This window comes from Dasypus novemcinctus, chromosome 3 (genome assembly GCF_030445035.2).
Source record: "Dasypus novemcinctus isolate mDasNov1 chromosome 3, mDasNov1.1.hap2, whole genome shotgun sequence".
NCBI classification, from domain to species: Eukaryota; Metazoa; Chordata; class Mammalia; order Cingulata; family Dasypodidae; genus Dasypus; species Dasypus novemcinctus.
In genome coordinates this window covers 92,562,407-92,586,456 of record NC_080675.1, presented here as the reverse complement: position 1 = coordinate 92,586,456, position 24,050 = coordinate 92,562,407, and the positions used below count along the sequence as shown (strand labels likewise).

The 24,050-nt window shown below is 53.7% G+C and overlaps 1 protein-coding gene across 1 annotated transcript; it reads right to left on the bottom strand.

The window, feature by feature from the left end:
* Positions 1-2,150: 2,150 nt before the first annotated feature.
* LOC101442595 (myosin-7) lies at positions 2,151-23,090 on the bottom strand. The gene is made up of 40 exons (XM_058293716.2): positions 23,029-23,090; positions 21,701-21,755; positions 21,070-21,278; positions 20,658-20,801; positions 20,217-20,373; positions 19,993-20,020; positions 19,286-19,394; positions 19,108-19,200; positions 18,938-19,001; positions 18,435-18,533; positions 18,108-18,211; positions 17,339-17,477; positions 17,119-17,237; positions 16,854-17,003; positions 16,430-16,600; positions 15,740-16,049; positions 15,431-15,498; positions 14,993-15,080; positions 14,215-14,332; positions 13,941-14,064; positions 13,527-13,663; positions 13,048-13,303; positions 12,173-12,415; positions 11,811-11,987; positions 10,890-11,035; positions 10,190-10,280; positions 9,068-9,457; positions 8,716-8,842; positions 8,385-8,503; positions 7,408-7,604; positions 6,719-6,902; positions 6,381-6,546; positions 6,138-6,262; positions 5,193-5,501; positions 4,739-4,942; positions 4,488-4,613; positions 4,080-4,355; positions 3,113-3,208; positions 2,869-3,003; positions 2,151-2,288 (listed from the first exon to the last, which is right to left on the bottom strand). The coding sequence occupies exons 3-40, from the start codon at positions 21,268-21,270 to the stop codon at positions 2,271-2,273; spliced, it is 5,808 nt and encodes a 1,935-aa protein (XP_058149699.1). The 5' UTR covers positions 21,271-21,278; positions 21,701-21,755; positions 23,029-23,090; the 3' UTR covers positions 2,151-2,270.
* Between the last annotated feature and the right edge of the window lie 960 nt (positions 23,091-24,050).

Here is a 24,050-nt window from a genome sequence, read left to right as displayed (position 1 = left end):
CGAGGTTCCTAGGCTCTGCCCCTGCCTGGTCTGGCTCGCCCTCCTCTCCCTGGCACTCACATCTCTGTTCTCCGTCCTCCCTGCCCTACCTTCCAAGCCAGCTCCTCCTGCGGGCAGTCCTGGAGGGTGAGGGCAGGAGAGGGCGACTCCAGCCACAGGTGAGCAGGACGAGGAGGCAGGGCCGGTGTCCTCTGGCTCCAGATGGCCTCTCCTCCACCTGGCCCCGGGGCCTCTGACACTGCGTCTGACCTTCCTTGCCTCTGCCTAGTTCCCCATCTCAAAGGCTGACCTGGTCTCCGTTTCTCCCTGGTGCCCATGTCTCTACCCATCTCAGGGCCTGGCACAGCTCCAACTCCACAAGCGCCTGTCTTCTCTAAGCCCGACGCCGCTGTGCCTGCTGGGTGCACCTCTGCCTCCACACCTTGCCCCAGGGTCTCTGTCCCTCCTCTCTCTGGTCTCACTGCTCCTCCATCCATCTGAAGGTGACTGTTCTCTCCTGTACTCAGTATCATCTCCCTCAGCTCTTCAAGCTTCTACATCCAGGGCTCACTCTCATTTCTTCTCTGCCCACCCTCTCGCAGCATCCCTCATTCTCCCACGGCTCAGCTCTCCTGCCCTCCTGTGTACCTCACTGTCTGCTGTCAGGACCCCTGGCATTTCCTTTAGCATCTGTTTCTCTCTATTTCTTCTGCTGTGGTGGTTATATGCTCTGAATTTTTCCCACATCTCTCTTTTCTAGTGTGTTCCTCTCTTCTCTCTGTGTATCCCTCCCATCCTCTCGACTTCTATTCCTAGGAAGAAGCATGGTCCCAGGGAGAGAGACTGTAGGGCAGTGCAAGGAGAAGGGGGGAGGGCCTGGGGAGCTTTCTGAGTCCTCCCCATTTTCTCGTTTTCCTTCGTGTCTGTGTGTTTCTCCTGGTCACGTTTTCTCCCAGTTTCTTCATCTCTCTCTGTGCATGCGTATGATCTCCACCGACACCTCTGCTCCCTCAGATCTTTCCTTTTCTCATCCCCTCTTTCCTTTCTCTCCCCCCCACCAACACTAGTATCCTGTCCTTCCTGGGACAGGCCCTTACTCTGGCTGCTGCATTCAGAACTCAAAGCTCAGAGCAGGCCGTGGAGCAGGAGCAGGTGGGGGCCAGGTGTATGTGCCGGCGTGGGTGGAGATGCAGTCCAGGGCCGCACCAGACGGAGGCCCACAGTCCCACTGCCTCCCGAGCTCCTGCCCTCCAAGGCCCATCGTCCCAGGTCTAGCCTAGCAGCCCAGCTCTGGCAGCAAGTCCAGATGGCTGGGCCTGGTTACTAGGAGAGGGTTGTGCTCCTTTCCCCACTTCCCAGCCCTCTGGGGATGTTCCACCCTCCCCACTCTTCTTCACAGAGTCCTGCTCACACGTGACTGTCCCCCAGTCCCTCACCTGCTTGGCCTCCCCTCGAGATGGCTTTCCATAACTGGGCCAAAGAACCCCCACCTTCCCTCCAGCCCAGAGGAGGAGGGTCTTGGGGATGGAAGTTACAGTGGGAAGAAGTGAGGGAGAACAAAGGAGCACCTGGGACCCTGGCACCAGGAGGGATGAGGAGGACAGGAAAGTGGGCTGAGGGTGCATTTCTCCTGGTTGTGGGGAAGGGGACTGGCCTCTCTGGGTTGTTGGAAAATGGTGGCAGTTGTGTCTGGAAGGGTATGTGGATGAGGAATGGGCTAGAACTGTGAGTCCTTGACCCTGAACTTGCCTTGGATCAGGGCTTAGGGGTCATTACCACATCTGTTCAAGTGATCACACCTCAGATGGCTCAGAAAGGGCACTGGTCAGCACCCACACACACTAAACCTCCTCTCCATGGCCCACTTGGTTGTTCTCAGTGGTGTTGGTTAGAGCTGGGGCTGTAGGACTGTAGTAGATGGACTCAGGGGGCCCCAGAAGATGGTGAAGAGCTTCCCTAAATCTCTAACCCTGAAGGCCTGGAGGCCAGGAAGAGGGACAGGAGGAGAAGTATCACTTCTCTGTTTCATTCAACTCAGAGGAGGTAAAGGAGGTCCCATGGGGAGGCCTATCTAGCCTGGCCTTTGAACTGCCCCTTCCTGGAGTTCCATGGCCTCACACACCCCATATCCTGATGGCTGGCAGGTACTGAAGAAGAGTCTGGAGGCAGGATTTCGGCTTTAAGGAAAATTTCTTTATTCTGCTTCCTCCAAAGGGGCTGCTATACAGGGCTCTGGATCTGGGGGCTTCATTGGCACCCTCAAGGCTGGGCAGATCAAGAAGATGTGGCAGTTACTCCTCATTCAAGCCCTTGTGAATGGAAACAAAGCCCAAATTAGCTCTAGAGAAGGAGGGAGTTTGTTCAGAGGTGGGGCACAGAAAATAAAGAGGAAGCTGGAGGACCAGATGACATAGAGGACAGCTGTGTGACTTGATGGGGATGTCAATGAGGGAGCTAGTTCTGGAAAGCAGAGCTCTGGGGCTGGCTGCCTGGGTGAGGACAAGGGAGTCATCTGGGATGTCTGTTAGGTTTGAATTATAAGGCTGAGGGCCAAAATTAGGTGGAAGGAACATGGAAATTGGGACATACTGGGTACACATAAATTGGGGTCTTCTAGGGTTGCTGACAACCTAGGGCTGGGATTCACAGAATCACTGAAAGTTAGAGCTAGAAGAAGCTCAGACATCCCGGAGGGCTGAATAAGCTCACTCAAGTCAATGGTAGCGAGATTCAGGCAAAGGGGCCTCATCAGACTGGGACCTTATAGTTCAATTTTGGGGGAAAGATGAAAAGGAGGCATCCTGGTATAAGGGTGCTTGTCTGAGGGACTCATGAGCCGGGTGGGTGTCCTATGTAGGGGTGGACAAGCGAAGCCAGGGGAGGGCCCACCTTGGTGCCAATGTCACGGCTCTTGGCCCGCAGCTTGTTGACCTGGGACTCGGCGATGTCCGCCCGCTCCTCCGCCTCATCCAGCTCGTGCTGCACCTTGCGGAACTTGGACAGGTTGGTGTTGGCCTGCTCCTCCTGTGGGTGTTGGGAGAGGCATGAGGTGAGAGGTGCCCTGGGGTTCTGATGTTCTCAGGACTGGCTCTCCCGTTTCCTCCTTCAGGCCCAGTCCAGCAGGGTCACTCACCGCCTCCTCGGCCTGGCGCTTGTAGGCCTTCACCTTCAGCTGCAGCTTGTCTACCAGGTCCTGCAGCCGCAGCAGGTTCTTCCTATCTTCCTCCGTCTGGGGGTCAGGGATAGTCAGGAGGGAAGATGGTACAGTCATAGGAAGCAGTATTCCCCTCTCCCAACTTCTCCCTGTCCTCTTTCCCCTGAATCTAATGTTTTAACTTAATTCTAGTTCCTGGTCCTTACTAAACACTTGAATTCTCTTTAGTTTCTTAGAAAAAAACTGTGATTATTTTAAAAGATTTGTACCAGGATCAAGTCCAAGAAGTGGATAGTTTTCCTGAAACTGTACACAAAATTATGGTGTGCAGTTTTCTGGGCAGCAGGCCTTTGAGGGTCAAGGGACCCCCATTAAAGATAAATTCCCCTGCTCTAGAGCCCAACATATGCTGGGAGTAACCCTAGGAACTCAGGCATGAAGGAATTTTCTGGACTGCAGTGGAGATGACACAGGCTTTCTGTAACTTAAAGACAAAGGTTTTGAGGGATTGTGACATTCTGGATTGGACAAGAAACAAAATCTAATTGAAAGCCTGAATCTAGCAAATATAGTAGAAGCTACAGCCTACACCTTTTCCCTGGATAATGGCTTTGGTGGATTTTGGGGGGATGATGGCATATTTGCTTCCTTGTCATCTGTGCTGATTGAGCCCTGTCTGGAGCTCTGGGTGTGTCCTCAAGGGACCAGCTGAGGGTGGGTGTTGAAGTGGAGCTCCCAGGCCAGAAGGCGCAGAGACTGACTGTGGCCAGCCAGGAGACCGAGTGTGGGGTAGGAAAGAGCTAGGCAGAGTGCAGGTGGCGTACAGGGGCTGCACTCCCACCTCTACCCCCAGAAAAAGGTAAAACACTTCATTCTTTGTGGGTGGGCACTGGCCCTGGTTTTGAGTGGCAGCTTAGAGCGCCTGGCACCAGCCGCCTGCCCGCACCTGGTAGGTGAGCTCCTTGATGCGCCGCTCGCTCTTCCTCATGCCCTTGACCGACTCAGCGTTGCGCTTCTGCTCGGCCTCCAGCTCGTTCTCCAGCTCCCGCACGCGGGCCTCCAGCTTCTGCAGCTGCTTCTTGCCGCCCTTGAGGGCGATCTGCTCAGCCTCGTCCAGCCGGTGCTGCAGGTCCTTGATGGTCTGCTCCATGTTCTTCTTCATGCGCTCCAGGTGGGCGCTCGTGTCCTGCTCCTTCTTCAGCTCCTCTGCCATCATGGCAGCCTGCGGACCAGGAGAGAGGGGTGCCCGGGGTCTGGCTGGGTCCTCAGGCGCTCACTGCTCTCCCCCACCCCCCTGCTCCCCAGAGACACGGGCAGGGGCAGGCGGAGGGGGCCTGCGCTCTGCTGGACTCACATCCGTGATGGCCTTCTTGGCCTTCTCCTCGGCGTTCCTGCACTCCTGCACCGCCTCCTCCACTTCGGTCTGGAGCTGGGACAGGTCTGCATCCATCTTCTTCTTTTGGTTGATGAGACTGGTGTTCTGCGGGGGTGGGAGGTGGGCAGAGCATGGAAAGCTCTGAGCACCCAGGAGTCGCTCCTAACCCTCAACTGCCCAGTCCTGCCAGGCTGGGCTTCCCTCTAGGAATGCCCAGGGGAGCTGTTCACCTGGGAGTGCAGCAGCTGCACCCGCTCGCTGGTCTCGATCAACTCCTGCTCAGCCAGCTTCCGAGACCGCTCTGTCTGCTCCACCACGGCCCGAAGCTCCTCTAGCTCAGCCTGCAGCAGGTTGTTGCGCCGCTCCACAATAGCGATGTTCTCCTTCAGGTCGTCGTTGGCACGGACCGCGTCATCCAGCTGGATCTGGGTGTCCTGAGGAGTAGGAGAATGGGCATGAGTGGGGAATTGGCCTCTGGGCCCGTCAGAAGGATGGTACATGGAACTCAGTGCTGGAGGGGAACTTGCTGCCATGGCTTGCAGAGGGCTGGTGGGATGTCTTCACAATGGCCAGGGCCAGGAGGGATCTGGTGCCTCTTATGGGTCACACCACCACCTAACTTGGCCACAGACACCAGCCACCTCCCAGGGAGGCGACCTACTGCTTCCAAGAGTCACCAGGTACCTTTAGTAAGCTCTGAAGGCTCTTGACTTGCTTCTGGGCCTCGGCAGCCATGCGATTGGCATGGCTGAGCTGGATCTCCATCTCATTGAGGTCGCCCTCCATCTTCTTCTTCACCCGCAGCGCCTCATTGCGGCTGCGTGTCTCTGCGTCCAGGGAGGTCTGCAGTGAGTCCACCACCCGCAGGTGGTTGCGCTTGGCCTGCTCCATCTCCTCATCCTTCTCTGCCAGCTTCCGCTCAATCTCTGCCTTGATCTGGTTGAACTCCAGCTGGGCCCGGAGGATCTTGCCCTCCTCATGCTCCAGGGAGGCCTGGGAGGAGGGTGGGGCGAGAGGGGCCAAGGCAGGCAATTAGAGCACAGGTTAGGAGTGTGTCTAGGAATTACAGATGCAAAATGAGTTCAAGACAGGGGTAAAGGATTTAGTCAAAGAGGCAGAAAGAGGAAGACGAAAAGAGTGTTTGAAAGAAAAATAAAATCAAGCCTAAGGAGAGATGATTCAGGCTCTTGCAGGGGGAGAGAGCTAAGAAGACAAAGAGGAAAGTGAAAAGAAAGGTGTCGCCAAGGAAACAGGCAATCAGGCACAGAATAAAAAGAAACAAACAAACCAAAAAATAAATAAAACAAAAAAGAACAAAGAGGGAGGCAGGGATGGGAAAAGGGCCTTGAGTGGAACAGGGACTATTTGTCTAAGATGCAGTATATAAAATGTTTGTATGAAGGGAGTCAAGGGATTGATTCATTCATTCATTCAAAAATATTTGCTGAGTGTCTACTAGGTGCCGGAAACTGTTCTGAGTTCTGGGAGAGGGAACAGTGGAAGAAAAAAAAAAGGAGATGAGAACAGGGACCACAAGTCTAGAGTTCTGCTCCCCTCCCTCACCCCCTGCCACACTCCCCCCATGCACACACACCTCTCACACACACACACACACACACACACACACACCTCCGCCTCCTCCAGGGCGGACTGCAGCTCCAGCTTCTCCGCCTCCAGCTGCTTGCGGACCTTCTCCAGCTCGTGGATGGTTTTTCCACTAGAGCCCAACTGCTCCGTCAGGTCAGAGATCTCCTCTGTGGGAGGGGCACGGGGACTTGGTTGGGGGCTGCTGTGGTCCAGTGCAGGGGGTGGGGCAGGTCTCCACATGGGGACACTGCCGCAGGCCCCTCCCGGCCGCTGACCCCAGCGCACCCTGCAGGTTCTTGTTCTCCCGCTTGAAGGTCTCCAGGTGCTCCAGGGACTCCTCGTAGGCGTTCTTGAGCTTGAAGAGCTCGGTGCTGAGGGAGCGCGCCTCCTTCTGCGAGGACTCCAGCTCCGACTGCGACTCCTCGTACTTCTGCTTCCACTCGGCCAGGATCTGCCCAGGGAGGTGGCTCACTGCGCGGCTCCAGGGGCTGCTCCAGGCCCCTCACCTGGCTCTCCCCTCCTCACCCTCCCTGTGGCTCCAACCTCCCGCTCCCCTGAGCCAAACATGGGGGGCTCCCACAGACTCCACCCCTCCCTCGCTCTCCCCCCACCGCGCGGCCCACCTTGTCGAAGTTCCTCTGCTTCTTGTCCAGGGCTGCGGCGGCGGCGTTGGAGCGCTCCACGTCCACCATCAGGTCCTCGATCTCGTTCTGCAGCCGGTGCTTGGTCTTCTCCAGCGACGAGCACTTGGCGTTGACGGCCTCCACGGCCTCCTCAGCATCCTGCAGCCTCTGGGCCAGCTTCTTCCTGCCCGGGGGAGGGTGGGGAGAGGGTGGGAAGGATGGAAGGGAGTGGATTTGGGACAAGGGGAAACAACATGAGCCTTCTGGAAAACAATTCCCGAAATCCAGAAGAGTTGTTGGAGAAGCCTGAGGACAGGACCCAGGGGGCGGAGACCTGAGCAGGCTGAGGATCGCAGGGCGTGAAGGCCCTCAGCCCCGAGGAGTGCCTTCTGGGGGTGCAGGTGGAGTTATGTCTGACCTGTGCCAGGGTCTAGGCTGAGGATGGAGGCGGCAGGGGCTTCTGCAGCCTACAGCACCCTGCCCCGAGTGGGAGCACTCTGCCCTCAGACAAACCTTTTGTTCGTCTTATATTCGGATGAGAAACATAACGCGAGCAAAAAGCTTCCCTGAGAGGAGAAGGAGGTGGGGCTGGGCAGGGTCTTCCTGTGCTGTCAAAAACTAGCCGAGCATCCTCTGAGGGGAATCCACTGAAGACAGGGCTGGGGAGTCCTGCCGCGCACGGGACTCACTTGGCCTCCTCGAGCTCCTCAGTCCGCTGGATGGCGTCTGTCTCGTACTTGGTCCTCCACTGGGCCACCTCGGAGTTGGCCTTGGACAGGACGCGCTGCAGCTCGGCCTTGGCCTCCGTCTCCTCCTCGTACTGCTCCCGCAGCAGGTCGCAGTCGTGGCGGGCCGACTGCAGCGCGTGGGCCAGGGCGTTCTTCGCCTGGGGAGGGCCGGGCACCGGGAGGGGCTCAGCTTTCCCCATCAAGCAACGCGGACCTTGCCCGTCTCCTCCCCCTAGTCTCAACGTTCTCCCTGCGGCCCCACCTAGCTCCAAATCCCCAGCGGGGCTGGCATGGTTTACTGAGTACTAGTAACAAGGAATGCCGACCGGACCCTGCACTATTTATAAAATGCTTCGTGCCCATCGCTCTGGGCTCCTCTCTGCAACTGGATTATTATATCACCGCCATTTTTTCGGGGGACGGAGTGGGGTGACTCAGAGGCATGTAGGTGATATCTCCAAGTTCACAGAGCTATAAGGCGCACTTTGGTATTTGAATCTTGGCCTTTTTTTTCTTTTTCTTTTTAAATTTTTGTGAGCTTTTTTATGAGCTCAGCATGGTGTGCCAGAATAAGCTCCAGTTTCTTTCCCGTTTTCAGATTGCCAGCATACGATACCTGTGCCCAGGCAGGACGTATCAGAATTCTGGGGATATGTCTTTATTTCCTCTCCCCCACCTCCCTTACCTCCCTATCCCACCCCCTAGCCCCTCTCCATGCCCTCCTCTCACACCCCCACCCTCCCCCCGGGATGGCAGCAGAAGGGCAGAGGGCCTCAGCCTGGGAAATAGATCTAGGGGCATGTGATGGGGGTTGGGCTATTCTTCCTTTTGTAATTCTGGGAGAATAATGCAAAGACAGCAAGCCAGTTTCGGGGAAAGGAAGCGCATGGCTGGCTGAGGTGCTCCTTGCCTGGCTGGGAGCCAAATCCACACCTTACCTTCACCTCCTCCTCCAGCTGCCTCTTGAGGTCCTCCAACTGCTGGGTATAGGTGAGTTTGCCTCGGGTCAGCTGGGAGATCAGTGCCTCTTTCTCATCCAGCTGCCGGGACAGCTCACCTGGGGTGGCACCAAGGCACCCTCAATTCTCAGTCACTCCTCTCTACCTCCAATCCCCCCAACCCTCATGCCCTATGTTCTGGAGATACTGTGTGAGTGTGTGTGCATGTGTGCACACACACATGTGTTCTTAAGAGCCTACCAAAGCCTAGGGTGGCTCGGGAAGAGAGGGAGACTGGGGTGGGTCCTGTGGATCTCAGCTCTAGGCTCACCATTCTCAGTTTGTAGCTTGGCCCGCTGGCTGGTGAGGTCATTGACAGAACGCTGGGTCTCCTCAGCCTTGCTACGGTGTTCATTCATCTGGTCTTCCAGGGTCCGGCACATCTTCTCCAGGTTAGCCTGAGAGAGGAAGGAGGGATAATGATTAGTGCAGGGGAGATGGAGAGGATTATAAGGGTGCAAAGGAAGGAGAAAGGCAGAGGGAGGGCACGGGAGAAAGGAGGAGATTGGAGACCAAGTAGATGAAGGGAAGTGGGAAAATGACCCATCAAAGAGAGAGGATGTGGACAGAATGTGGTAGTGGAGAGACCCACTGGAGGTTGGGAGAGGTAAGCGGCTACCCACCTTGGCCTTGATGATCTGCTCCATGTTGGAGGTGACATCATCCAGCTCCAGCTTGAACTCACTCTTCTCCTTCTCCAGCTTCTGCTTCACCCGCTGCAGGTTGTCGATCTGCTCACCCAGCTCGGCCACACTGTCAGCGTGCTTCTTGCGCAGGGCAGCAGCTGTGGCCTCGTGCTGTAGTGTGGCCTCCTCCAGGTCTCGCCGCATCTTCTGGAACTCGGCCTCACGTTTCTTGTTCATCTCGATCTGCACGGACGTGGCCCCACCGGCCTCTTCCAGCCGCTCGCTGATCTCCTCCAGCTCCCGGGACAGGTCTGAGCGCAGCTTCTCCACCTTGGCTCGGGCCGTGCGCTCGGCCTCCAGCTCCTCCTCCAGTTCCTCGATGCGTGCCTGGACCCGGACATCAAGGGCTCAGATCCACCACCCAGAGACGTCTAGCAGAACCCGCACCCCAGGTCTCTAAATGACCCCTGGCTGGCTTGTCTGGAGTAGCAAGTCTGTTTTATTCTACCAGTGGAGAGATGCAAATAGAAGGATTTGGGGAAATGGTTTGATTTGCCAATTTAGGACAGAACAAGATCTGTTCTCTTTACTTGACTCTTGAGACTCACTCTTCAAGAGGGATAAAGAGATCTGTATTCTAGGGATATTTTAACAGTTTAATATAAAGAAATAACAAAAGTTTAAAAATGAGAGATCCATGTTTGTCTGACCAGACAACTAAACACCCAACATCTGGTCTGCTCTAGAGGTAAGAACCAAAGTCACAGACCATCAGGGTTGGAAGGGACCCTAAAAGCTACCAAGTTATAGAGAGAACACGAAGACTGAGAGATCTGGAGTGGGCTGCTTTCGATGACCCTGCTAAAGCAGAGCTGAAACAGGAAGCCAGGAATCCAATCCTCCAGACCTCTGATCTTTTCAGGGTCTCTTCCTATGTCATCACTGGGCAGCCCAGCCTCTCTAGGGGATGCTCCATAGTAATACTGTGATAGCTCTGTGTCGTCCTTCATGGACGCATGGCAAGTTCCATAATGACTGGGGAGCAGCCACCCTGGAAGCAGGAGTCAGGAGAACCAGCCCAAGGACTCTAGTACCCACTTTGGGCACCCCAGACCTTACCTGAAGCTCTTTAAGCTTCTTCTGCAGTTGGATGCCCAGAGCCTGCTCATCCTCAATCCTTGCATTGAGAGCATTCAGCTCAAAGTCCTTCCTGTGTAAAGGGGAGGAGAGTGAGGCAAGGGAGGCTGGTTGGTCTCCAGGAGGGCCCCACAAGTGGATCAATGATCAAAATATGCTCTGCATGCTCACTGTTTACCCAGTCTAGAAAGTGGAGCAATACATTTTGGAAAGACTTGGAATAAGAAATTGAACCATAGGTTAATCAGAAAAAGAAATGGCTCAGACTCTTTCACTTCTTGAGTTAGTTTCTCTGTGCCCCTCTGGAGTCTCTGTGAAAAGCCTGAAAGGGGTTTTCTAGTGGAAACTTCCTCTGTGTCAAGCAAGTGGTCTCCAAAGAGAGTTGTGTATAGAGGGTAAGCTGTTATTTTCTATCCCTATGGAGTGTCCAACAGGAAGAAAGAGCCTGAGGGAACCCAAGTTAGACTCCTTGGCAGGGAGGACTGCCAGGACCTGGTGTGTGTGTCTGAGAGGGAAGCATTCGTCCTGGAGGCCTCTGACCACTGTTTAAGTATCCACTATCTAGGCTGCCTGAGGTCTTTGCTCCTGAGGCTGGGTGTCTTGGCTCAGTTTGTACTGTCATAGGCAGAACAGTCTCCAGGGCTGGGGAGGAAAGAAGGTGGCAGGGAGAGCAATGTGGTACTTTTTTAGCCGCTCATCCAGCTGCTGCTTGTCATTCTCCAGGTCCATGATGCTCTCCTGGGTCAGCTTCAGGTCGCCCTCCAGCTTCCGCTTTGCTCTCTCCAGGTCCATGCGCACCTTCTTCTCCTGCTCCAGGGATCCCTCCAGCTGATGGGGTGAAGGACCAGCCATGACCAAGCATCCTGATTTGGTCATTTTGTAGCCCTGTCATTCTAGGGGTTGGGGAATTCTAGGAGTGTCTTCTCCAGAGTTATTCCAAAGGTTACCAGGAGTGACTAGCACGTAGGGGATGTTTGGCAAATGTTTGCTAAATGAATGGATGAATGACTATAAAATGAAACCCAAATCTACATTCATTCATTCACCATCCTATGAGCACCTACTGGGTGCCAGGCTCTGTGCTAGGCACTGCAGATACAAAATTGAATAAATTCAAGTTTTTGAATGAAAGTAGCTCATTGTCTTATTGCTGAGACAGATATTGAAATAAATTATTATAATGTGGAGTGATAAATTATTCAATAGAGATATTTCAAAGGACTTTCTGTGGGAACAATAATCACTCAGGGTCAGATCCCGCCTAAAATCTTAGGAGCCTAAAATCTTGCTCGAGGAGTCTCACAGGATTCCCAAAGAAATGAATCACTTTCCCATGAGACAATCTTTTAAATCCTGTGGTGGATGAAGACAAGAGAAATGTGGGCTTGAACCTGAACACAAATAAGGAGGCCCCTCTCCACTATTGATCATATTAGTGGAGTTGAGATGCATATTTCAGAATTGATTATTCTTCCCCTTTATTCCCTGACTCCCTTGTAGGCAGGTATCAGGAAAGGGAACATCCTCCAATCGGCCTCCCCCTGGCCAAATATGAGCACAGACTTGCATGATATATCAAGGCCCCATAACTCAATCTACTCACATCATCTACTTGTTGCTCCAGCTTGACCTTGGCCTTGGTCAAGGTGTTAACCTTGTCCTCCTCAGCCTGAAGGTCATCCAGGGCCTGCTGATGGGCCTCTTGTAGGGCTTTTTTCTCCTTGGTCAGCTTGGCAATTATTTCATCCAACCCAGCCATTTCCTCTGTCAGATTTTTCACCTGCCGACCAAGAACCCCCATTCACATTAGGATCAAATGTCACCAGCCTGGAGACATCTGTGAGGACCTCCAAAGTCAGGGACCAGTGATCTCAGGATCACCTGAGCAGCCTGACCTGTTCAAGTTCAGTGTCTTCTGGGAACCCTGAAAAGACCTGGTCAGGAGCTGGAGAAAACTGTCCTCACCTTGTTCTCTGTTGCATGCTTCTCCTTCTCCACTTTGGCCAGAGTCAGCTCCAGGTCATCAATGTCCCTTTTGAGCTCTGAGCACTCATCCTCTAGCTTGCGCTTCTTGGCAGTGAGCTCTGCGTTCATCTCTTCTTCATCCTCCAGCCTCTCAGTCATCTCTTTCACCTTGGCCTCTAGCTGGATCTTGTTCTTGATCAGCTGGTCACAGCGCTCCTCTGCATCAGCCAGATTGTCTTGTTCCTGAGGGCAAGGCAGAGAGGAGAGACTGTCTGGTGGCAGAGTTGTCACCCAGTGGGTAGAGAGAGGGAGAGGCTCATTGCTTACTACAGAAGGGGAGCTTCAGGATAGTCCCAGCTGAGAACAACCTCAGAAGGACGGAGAGGGGAAGGGTTTTAGGGCAATGTGGCTTGGACGCAGTGGGGGAGAGGAGCAGAGAGGAAGGGAACTAGAGGTCCCTTTATTTAACTCTCTTCCTCTGATCTCCTCCATCCCAGGGAGGGAATTTAAATTTGCTGATGCCAAGCCCTTTACATATTTACAACCTAGCAAGATGGGCATCTTTATTCTCTGCTTAATGATGAGGAAATTGAGTCTGGTGGTTTGTCCAAGGCCATAAGAGTATTCAATAGTGGATCCAGGTTGAACCCAGGTATAAAGCTTGTACTTTTAATTTAAAAGTTAATTCTTCCCCTTTCTCTTTCCTCTTCTTGAGGGATCTCTGGGAAATCTCTGGAAGTTTTGGCCCCAGAATCCTATGCTTATGAGGAGACAAAGATGTTGAACCCCTGGGGTAGGGGTGCAGGGGGTGCAGGGTGTGTGTGAAGAGTAGGCAGAGCAGGGTGGAAGAGCCAACAATGGCCCTGGAGCCTTACTGCCTGCACTTGGAGCTGCAGGTCATTCTTCTCCTGCAGCAGGGACACCATCTTCTCCTCCAGTTCCTTACGGCGTGCCTCAGACTTCTCCAGTGCCTCTTTGAGGCGCCCGAACTCCTCCTTCATGGTGGCCATCTCCTTCTCTGTCTCTGCACTCTTCAGCAGTGGCTTGATCTTGAAGTAGAGCTTCATCCAGGGCCAATTCTTGACCCCCATGAAGGCCCGAATGTTCCACTGGATGACCAGTAGGGAGTCTCTGCAGGAGCCCAAGGAGGGGGGTGGTAAGAGCCCTCCTGCCTCCTTCTCGTTCTGAAGAACTGACTTCTTTCCTCCATCCCATACTCTGACCCTGAGGTCCACCCTGTGTCCATGTGAGTCCCTCCTCCCAGTTTCTTTGAAGGCTGTATGAGCACTTTCTCTTGCCATAGACCCTGAAGAAGGGTGGGCCTCTGAAAGAACCTCCTTTTGCGATCTCTTACCTGCGTTCCAGCAACTTCTTATACTCCATTCTGGAGAGCACACCACGGGACTGGGCCTGGATGCGTGTGATGATGCGGCTCAGCCTCTCATCCCGCATCTCCTCCAGCAGCCCCAGCAGCCCAGCCTTGAAGAACACCTGCAGAGACCGTGTGTGTTGGGCATGACTAGCAAGGGGCATGAGGGAAAAGAGGAGGTGGGAACTATCTTAGGAAGGTAGCATCCTAGGAAAGAATTGGAGGAAGGGAGTCAGTGGCAGCTGAAGCTGGGATTGGGGAGTGGGTGCTGGATGTTCCACTGGGAGAAGTAGCATATGGTTCAGAGTTTTCCTAAGATGGTTAGTCAAAGGAAAGGGTGCATGAGGTGAGGAATTAAAGCACAAGAGATGTCTTTCTTTGTCTTCTTTCTTTCCTCACCTTGGTATGGCCGAACTTGTATTGGTTGTGGTCAATGTCCAGGGAGCCCAGCAGCTTCTCTGCCCCTTTCCTGCTGTCAATGAACTGCCCCTCAGGGATGGCCGCTGGGTTCAAGATCCGATACCTGGGGGAAGTGGGAGGAAGTGCCCGGAGTTACCCTCATTCTGCACTGATCTTCTCCACCCAAATAATTCCAGGGGCCACCTTCAGACCCCCTTTCCCTCCAAGGCTGCCCCAGCTCCGTTCCCACGCTCTGGAGGGTCCCCATGCCTACCTCTGCCGGAAGTCGCCATAGAGGATGCGGTTGGGGAAGCCCTTCCTGCAGATGCGGATGCCCTCCAGCACGCCATTGCAGCGCAGCTGGTGCATGACCAAGGGGTTGTCCATCACCCCTGTGGCAGGAAGGGAGGGGAGACAAGTGTGTGAGAAGCTGGGCAATGACACAGGGAGAGCACTAGATTAGGAGTCAAAAACCTGGGCTGCAATCCTGGCTCCACCACTTATTAGTCTGTAACCTTAGCAAGTAGTTACTAATAATCCTCTATTCGTCTCATTTTTTTTTTTTTCTGGCCATACTTTTAAGAGTAACCAAAAGATTTTCACTTTCCTGGTTTTATAGGCTTTAACCTAGTATCATGGGCAGTAGCCAGGGCAGATAGATCCCGTTTTCTGGATGAATGAATTAAGGGACTTGAGAGGTTAAGGGACTTTACCAAGCTAACTCAAAATTAGAACCAGGCCTTGAACCCAGTCCCCTGAATCTCCGTTTACTAACCAGTCACACAAGGGTAACAATCCTTGCCCTATACATCTTACTGGGGGCTCTAAGGCACCAATGAGGCAATGTCCATCAACGAGCCTTACCCATTACCCTGAGTTACACATTAAAGTGTAAGGTAGCACTGTGGGAGAGGAGCCTGAGAGACTGCCTAGGGGATGGGAGAAGAAGAAGGTGATTTAGAAAACACTATGGGGATAGATCAGGAGATGATTTAGAAGACCCTTCTCTGGGGCATTTCCAGCAGTGGCCTGGGCCCAGCTCTAAGGCTTACCTGGAGACTTTGTCTCATTGGGGATGATGCATCGTACAAAGTGGGGATGGGTGGAACGCAAGTTGGTCATTAGCTTGTTCAGATTTTCCTGTGGCCAAAGAAACAAGAGGGCATAGTGAAGAAGGTGAAAGTAAAGCAGGGAAGGGAGAGGAGAGGACAGAGGGAATGTACAGGTGGAGAGGATGCAAGGAGAGCAGGGAGGATGGAAAGGAAGGAGAGGAGAATGAAGGATGCTGAAGAAAGACATGGATGAGGAGAGAAGGGATGGAAGGCAGGAGAGGAAGGAAAGAGAAAAATAGAACAAATTGGAAAAGATCAAGAATGGAGGAGACAGGACCAGGCAGTGAGGAGAGTCAGGGGATGAAAGGCAGGGTGAGTGAGTGAGGAACAGAATGGGTGTAGAGCCATGCTGGCCTGGGACCAGGGTCACACACTCACCCTGTGCAGAGCTGACACAGTCTGAAAGGAGGAGCCTTTCTTGGCCTTGCCTTTGGTCTTATCAACAGCTGTGGAAATGAGAGGCCAGAAAAAGAGAAAAAAGAAAAAGAGAGAACAGAAAATCACAGCCTCTTCGACATTTGGCCTCTAGGTGAGGCTATTCAGTGTGGGTTCCTCTCCACCTAATTCCATCTCATTGAATCTGAAAACTTTGGGGCACAACCTGACATGGAGGTAGTGGGGTGTAGCAATTGACCTGAGACAGAAAATCCAGTTCCTGGTCCCCCAGAGGCCCCAGTCTCTACTTACGCGCATCAGCCCCAGCATAGTTGGCAAACAGGTTGCTAAGAAGCTTGAGGGAGGATTTCTGGTACAAGCCCACCACTGTCTCATTGAGCGGGTCTTTGTTCTTCTGTAGCCATCCCAGGATGTTGTAGTCCACGGTACCAGCATAGTGGATCAGGGAGAAGTGGGCTTCCGGCTTCCCCTTGATATTGCGTGGCTTCTGGAAGTTGTTGGACTTGCCCAGGTGATTGTCATAAAGCTTAGCTTTGAAGGTCATGTCAGTGGCCTTGGGAAACATGCACTCCTCCTCCAGGATGGACATGATGCCCATGGGCTGAGGAGAGAGGGAAGAGCATCACTGAGCATGCTTCACATGGATGGAAATGGATTCCGCTCTAGGGTCAATATTTGCCCAAGGAGATATTCCTTTGGGTTGTCTACTGACTAGCACCAGCCCAACACTTCCCCAAGGTGGAACACTTTGATGATAGAGGGACCTTTGTGAAAGCATGGGAGTGTGGTTCTCTAGTGCTTCACACACCACTCTATCATGCAGACCCTGAGATGCTGGGGTTGAGAATAGGTAGACTCCTATGATCGCCCAGATCATTCCCAAACTTCCTTGATCCCCAAAAGAGATAGAGGCTGTTATTTTGTCTGGGGCAGTCATGTGGGTGTGGGCAGAGAGTTCAGGTGGTAAGGCCAAGGCAGCACCTTCTCAATGAGGTCAATGCAGGCCTGCAGGTCCATGCCAAAGTCAATGAACTCCCACTCGATGCCCTCTTTCTTGTACTCCTCCTGTTCCAGGACGAACATGTGGTGGTTGAAGAACTGCTGCAGCTTCTCATTGGTGAAGTTGATGCAGAGCTGCTCAAAGCTGTTGAACTGCAGGAGGAACGAGGGGTGGGAGAAGGTCAGGCAAACGGGTGTCCGGGTGGCCGAGGGGATGAGCTGGTCCCCTCCCATCTCAGGGCAGGGGAGGAAGAACTGCCCTGATGTCACAGGGACAACTGCCTCCACCCTTGCTGAATCCACGCCACCTTTCTCAGAGCCTGGCCCACGACTGGTACAAAGTTCTTATTAACTATGTTTATGTGTGAGATATATTCTCCCTGTGCCCAGGGCTCCCCTGACTCACATCAAAGATCTCAAAGCCAGCAATATCCAGGACACCAATGAAGTACTGGCGTGGCTGCTTGGTCTCCAGGGTGGCATTGATCCGTGTCACCATCCAGTTGAACATCTTCTCATACACTGCCTTGGCCAGTGCCCCAGTGGCATATGCCACCTGGAAAGTAAGGGAGAGACCCAAAGGAGCAGGGTTATTGAAAGAGTGTTCCTAAGTTTCCACCCCACCATGTCAGCCTCTTCCCACATTTATCTTCTGGAAAAAAAAGACACACCTGCTGGACATTCTGCCCCTTGGTGACGTACTCATTGCCTACTTTCACCCGAGGGTGGCACAGTCCCTTGAGGAGGTCAGCTGAATTCAGCCCCATGAGGTAGGCAGACTTGTCGGCCTCTGGACAGAAAGGGTAGGTTGCAAATTTGGGAAAGGGATGACTTCTCTCCAGACCTGGCCCTTGTGACTTTACAGCTGTCCCCAGTGTCCCTGCCTCCCACCTTCAGTGCCATCTGGCTCTGCCTGCTCCTCCCGTTGCTTCTGTTTGAACTTCATGTTTCCAAAGTGCATGATGGCACCCGTCAGCTTGTAAATGGAGTTCTTCTCCTCTGAAGTGAAGCCCAGTACGTCAAAGGCGTTCTGTAGGAAAACCACATATTGGTGGTTCCCAGAAAAAAGAAGTATGGCAGGTAAATGAGAGCCCTTGTAAGTTATAGAGAGAACTTGTTTCCTTAATCCCTATAGGTTCTGAGACTCCCAGACCAAGTGGGGACCCCTAAACAAAGATGGAAGCATACAAGAGCAAGATGGAGTGTAGATGCCTCAGCCCTGCCATCAGTGTTCTCTGGGGCCGCTCCAGGTTACCCACCTATGGTTGCTGCTCTTCCCCCTTTTTCAGACTTTGTACTTGCTTCCCATACCTGTCTATTTCTCTGTTCTTCACCCAGCAGTCTGTCCCAGCCTCATGATGTCCACATGACCCTCCCTCCACTGCCCCCTCAACCCACCCTGGCATGATTGCTTTATTTCTTGGCTTGTTTGCCTGTGTAGGATTCTAATCCCCCTCTAGCTTGACTGCATGCCAAATCCTGGCCAGCCCATACCCCAGCACACTCTGATCAGAGGGCACATGCTGTATGTCTAAGAAAGGGCCACATCATTTTGAACAGACAGCCTATGTCTTAGCTCTGCTCCTGGGAAGTGAGCAGGCCCCATTTTCTCCTCACCACCAATTTCCCCACCCCTGGCTGGGTCCTCACCCACACTTACATCAGTGGCCATGAGCTCCTCAGCATCATCAATTGAGGCCACGGTGGTCTCTCCTTGGGAGATGAATGCGTAATCGTAGGGGTTGTTGGTGATCAGCAGCATGTCTGAGGAGAGAAGATGTGGTTAGGATGGGACGCGAGCCGCTGGCTCTGCCACATCACATGGCCCACAGGAGAGCACTTGGCAGGGCTGGACATGGCCCACCTCCCACAGAAACAAGTCCAGAAGTGCCATAAAACCCAGGGCATATTAACAGAAGCCAGCCACAAGCAGAGGAGACCAGGTTGCCATGGAGATAGTTGGTCTCAGTTGGTAGCTCTGACTCACCCAAAAGCTCAGGTTTTTTGTTAGACAGGATTTGGTAGAAAATATGATAATCTCTCTCTGCTTTCAGCTGGAAAATTACCCTGGATTTTTCCAGAAGGTCTGTGAAAAGGAGGATAGAAAAAGGAGTAGAAAGAAAAGATTACAATTAGGTACAAGTAAATCAAGGAAATTGAATGATAAATGAAGCAAATAACTGGTAAAGGGAGAGGGAGAGGAAGAGACAAAGAGCTTCATACATAAGCACAGAGATCATGTGTGGAGATGGAGACAGAGACCCAGAGAAAAGTCCCAAAGAAAGTCACACAGACGTGGCAGAGATGAAGAAAGACTCAGAGGAAGTCTCAGAGAGAAACAAATATACAGACTGAAGAGACTCACACGCAAATAGAGAGAGACAGAAAGAGGCAGCAGGACTGAAGGACAGTGAGACAGAGAGGTTGAGACAGAGACAGTCTAGAAGGAGAGTGAGCTCAGGCAGCCCCCAGCAGGCCCACGGCACTCACAGGTCTCTATGTCTGCAGATGCCAACTTTCCGGTTGCCCCAAAATGGATTCGAATGAATTTCCCCTGGAGAGTTGGAGGGGGTGGAGATGAGTTGCAGGGGAGAAGGCCCATATTTGAGGCCAAACCTCAAGCAGCCCAAGCCCCAAGCCCAAGGTCAGTGATCACTCACAAAGCGGGAGGAGTTGTCGTTCCTGACGGTCTTGGCGTTGCCGAAGGCCTCCAGGGCGGGGTTGGCCTGGATGATCTGGTCCTCCAGGGTGCCCTGCAGGGGTCAGGAAGGAGAGGCAGTTGAGAGGCCCTCCAACTCCCTTTCTGCAGGGCAGGTCCTGGGAGGACCACAGGCCTACCTTGCCTGGGTTCTGGTCCTTCTTGCTGCGGTCCCCAATGGCAGCGATGACAGCAAAGTACTGGATGACCCTCTTGGTGTTGACTGTCTTCCCTGCCCCGGATTCTCCGCTGTTGAGAGAGCCAGGGGCTCATTAGACAGTGAGCAAACACTGCTTGAAACCAACAAGGCTCGTGTAAGGAAAGAATGCATGGTCCTTCGTGAGAGTGGGAGATAAAGCAGGAAGCTGCCAGGTAACATACACCCAAGGCACATGGCTGCCTTCAGACCTGCACAGGGTTGGGGAGTGACCCAGAAGGGTGCTGTGAGCAGGCACTGACTCGGGACATGTGGAACCTGTGTTTGGCTGGGCAAGACCAATCGGAGGAGCTGGGTCTGGGGTGCTTGGAAAAAGAATGGGATGGGGCTAGAAGGCTGGGGAAGGTTTCTGAAGGGAAAGGAAGTGAAGGGGTGAAGAAGACCTGGTGATGAGAGGGTTATGGATATATGAATGATGAGTTGGAGGAGAGTGGGAGAAGGAGATGGGAGAGGAAAAGAAGGCAATGGAAAGCAGAAAGGAAGAGGGAGAGTGAAGAGAAGAGTAAAGTAAAGTTCAGTGAAGGAGGAGATGGGCATGCGCGTGGGGGGCAGGACCGTAGGTCCATGCATGTGGGGCGCTGGGTCAGGGAGATTCTGGAAGGGAACATAACACCATGGAGTCACACTCACGTGATCAGGATGGACTGGTTTTCCCTGTCTGTGGGGAGAAAATGGAGAGGAAAAGTCAGGAGCAGTCCAGGATGTACCCATCTGGCTTCTCCTCACCCCTGTCCCTGCTTCTCCCTAGGCATCCCCCAGTTTACTTAGTCTCTCCAGGAGGAAGAAGGGAACAAGTGTGTGAGTTCTCTCCAGGGGAGCCCTTTCAGGAAGGCCTGTCCTGTGTGGACTCTCACCTGTCAGCATGTACTGATAGGCATTGTCGGAGATGGAGAAGATGTGGGGCGGGGCCTCACTCCTCTTCTTGCCCCGGTAGGCGGCCACCACCTCAGCATTGTACACCGGCAGCCACTTGTAGGGGTTGACGGTGACGCAGAAGAGGCCCGAGTAGGTCTGGGGGTAGAAAAGAAGGAGTATATTTCCAGGGATGAAGGGGGAAGTGTGGTGGGTTTCAGAGTTAGAGGAAGAAAAGAAAGAGTCAGCTCCAAATGCACTAAATCTGAGTAATTGCAGCCCCCAGAGGACCAGCACGGAGCCAAGGTTGTCCAAACTAGGATGAGAGGGCCATACTGCCTGGACACAGAGAACAGAGACTCTTGGCTCCAGAAAGTGAGGTAGAAACACATGGACCAGGGGGCTGCTAGGTTCAGAGGGACATGATAGGTGCTGGCACTCACGTAGATCATCCAGGAGGCGTAGCGCTCCTTGAGGTTATAGAGCACGGCGGGCTCGTGCAGGAAGGTCAGCATGGCCATGTCCTCGATCTTGTCGAACTTGGGTGGGTTCTGCTGCATCACCTGCTCCTCCTTCACGGTCACCGTCTGCAACAGCCCACACCAGCCATACTGTCAGCCCAGGCTGTCCACCTTCACCTTTCCCTGCTCTCAACAGGGCTCAGAGTTGAGGGTTTCTTAGGAATAGGAGTTGGGAGAGTGGCAGGTCAACGGTGTTGGAGAGGAGAATCCAGGGTCTCACAGAGAAGGTAGACTGAGTCTTGGGAATGAGAAGGGCTGTTCAGAGGGTTTGGATGCCTTCCCAAAGGAAAGGAGAATCCTGGTTGCAACTCTTGCACCCCAGCCCTGCACCCACCTTGCCATGCTCGGTCTCGGCAGTGACTTTGCCACCATCTCGAGACACAATCTTGGCCTTGACGAACTCCTCTTTGTCATCAGGCACAAAGACGTCCTTCTTGAGGTCGAATGGCCTGGTCTGGGCTTCCAGCCGCTCCTTCTCTGACTTGCGCAGGTAGGGGGCAGCCGCCCCAAACGCGGCCATCTCCGCATCCACCATGGCTGCGCCTGGGGTGTGCAGGAGAAGAAATTGGCTGCCTTCCTGTCTGCCACTCTCTTTCCCCCTCCCTGGACTCTCCCCTGCAGTGGAAGCCCCACACCTCGCACAGTGCTCTGGAGTCAGGAGGGGTCACTGACTTGCCGTAACCAGAAGAAGGGCCTAGCAAGCCTGTCAGGGTGCAAGGGGCAGCTAACTGTTGTTCAGGCTGAGGATCCCCTAGGGAGCAATGAGTGCCCTGGGCTTCTCCTGGGAGCAGGACTCTGACCCTCATCTGTCCCTGGCTCCCTTCACTAGTGATAGGTAGGGAGGTCCTGGCAACCGACATAATCTCCCCAAGGCAAGCCAGCAACTAGAGATTCATTGCCTGGCTCTAAGGCTGTGAGGCCCAATTTCCTAAATCCTCCCATACTCCATCTTCAGCTCTTCTTACCTTGGCTTCTCAAATGTGCCTATAGATGAGGACAGGGGCCCAGGCCAGCAGCGACCTGGACAGAGGGAAGGCAGGGTCAGGGCAGGGCCATCTCCCTGCTTCTTCCTAGCTCTGCCCTCCAGCAACCCCCTTCTCCCTCCAGCCCTAAGCAGTTGGAATTGGTGGTCGCCTTTTCTGGTTGCATTCTCTTTCTTGTTTTTCAAGCTCTATTCTCTGTCCCTACCCGCCCCCTCCCCCCCGCCCCCAAGTACTAGATGTAACTATATCCTGCTGTCAACTCCATTCTGAAGCCCTAATTCCCTTCACTTCTGGGAGATGGTCCCACCCCTGCCTATCCCCACCTACTGAAACTCTCTTCCTTTGAGCCACCTGATAAAAACTAATGGTCACATTTGTTCAGTGCTTTCCAGGCTACAGCGCACTCCTACGCATGCTCTCTCACTGAGTCCTCACCCCATTCTACAGATGAGGCCATCAAGTCAAGCGACCTGCTTGCCCAGGAACCCGGTGTGAAACATGGTAGTTCCATCATGTCCCCATTTTATTAATGAGAACTTTATGACATTCTCAGAGAGGAGACACCATGGGTATCCTCTCAGAGACACACCCACTGCACAGGCACTTGCCACACATCCTCCATGAACACACAAACCCGCTACTCGTGCCCACAACCCACACAAAGACTTACTGATGCCTCACACACTGATACGTCAGCACACACACATCCCTCCTCGGGTGCCCAATGCCTCAAAAACAGATGTGCACTTTCACTATAGTAGACTGTAAATAGACACCTGCTAGTGTATATTCTCAAGGATACAAAGACCTGGAACACCCACATCCAAGTGCGAAAAGGAGCTCACACACAGTAATTTTCACACCCCTATGTGCACATACAAGTACCTCCACCTGCACATGCGTGGGTATTTATATGTTCCAGAATTCTCTTTCCCCTCCGCCAAACAGAACCGCTGTCCTCAGACATGATCATAACCCCCTGGCTCCCACTTGGAATCTCTGTATCTTAGAAGGGAGCCCTGATGCTTACAGGCAAATCCCGTCCCTCACATTCAACACACGCCTGCTGCACATACACCTCTTACACGTCCTGGCCCCAAAAGCTCGTAGATATCTTCCACTGTAACACACGAGTATCCACATTCCTGGGGCACGTATGCGCACATTCGGGCCTGCACACGTGTGCTGGATGAGCAGACTTGGCACTCTGCGTGAAGCCCTGGATGAAGCCTGCTGTGTCCTAGAGGAGCTCCTTCCTAAACCTGGGCCCCCCTTATCCCAGAGGAAGGCCTTCAACTACCCACTCCTACCTGAGAGCAGCAAGGCAAGAGACACAGAGGGCAGGAGAAAAGGCTGTGGGGCCAGACCTGGTCTCAGGGGCTGTATATATGGGGCAGCAGGGCACCCCCACCCCCACCTGCACCCAGTCCCTAGCCGGATTTAGAAAGGGCTGTTGTCACTAGAAGCATTTCCCCCAGGCTCTCCCCCCTTCCCAAACGGTGCTCCCCTCCCCCCTCCCATTAGGAAACAATTGGAAGTGGTCGTCATTGTTCTGGCATGGAGCATGCAGGGTCTGAGTTCCAGGGGGCGGGGTGGCTCAAAGTGCATCAGAAATATCTCCCAGGCCAGGCCTCACATTCCACAGCCAGCAGCAGAGGGAACTGACCACCACCAACTCAGGCAGGCCGGGCCCAGGCCCTCCAGCAGGCTTCTCCCCGCCCTTGCCACCGTTGCCCTTTGGGCCCCCCGCCCTCAGTGCTGACCTGGGCCCACTTCCCCAGGAGCCTCCCTGCTCCCCTGCTCTGGGTCCCACATCCAGCTGTGAGATGGGAAGGGGTTAATTGTCAGCAGCAGAGAGGGGTAGGGCAGAGTTGTGGCACAGTCCCATGGTGGGGGTCTAGATTGGGGCAACTGGAAGGCAGTTCCCAGCCAAAAGGCAGGAACCATGACTAGGGAGTGTAGAGCTGGGGACTCTGGCTCTGGCAGTGATTTTCTTGGACAAGCCGGGCGATGTGCTGAGGTCACCCAGCCTTAGAGCCAGACTGGCCTTAGCAATCCTTCCAATCCCATCATTTTATGGAGAGGGGAAACGCCTCGCTTGAAGTCATACTGCTAGTCAGGGTAGCAAGATTCAAGGAAGGAAACCTCAGAAGGCGGAAATGGAGCCCCGGCCTGTGGAAGGAGGCCAGGGAAGGAAGGCAGGCATTCTAAGGAGGTGAGGACCCACTGTGTGTGGAGGCAGGCAGGACCCAGCTGCCCAGTGGGAACGTGGGTTTGGAGCTCTTTGCCTGCCTCATTTCTGGAGCCCTGCCTGTGGGTACTAGCAGCCCTA

Coding starts and splice junctions, on each gene's coding strand:
- LOC101442595 (XM_058293716.2), bottom strand. CDS start 21,270: ATGGTGGATGCGGAGATGGCCGCGTTTGGGGCGGCTGCCCCCTACCTG. Junction 14,065..14,214: donor TATGGCGACTTCCGGCAGAG/GTAGGCATGGGG, acceptor CACTTCCCCCAG/GTATCGGATCTTGAACCCAG. Junction 11,036..11,810: donor TGGAGCAACAAGTAGATGAT/GTGAGTAGATTG, acceptor TCACCCCATCAG/CTGGAGGGATCCCTGGAGCA.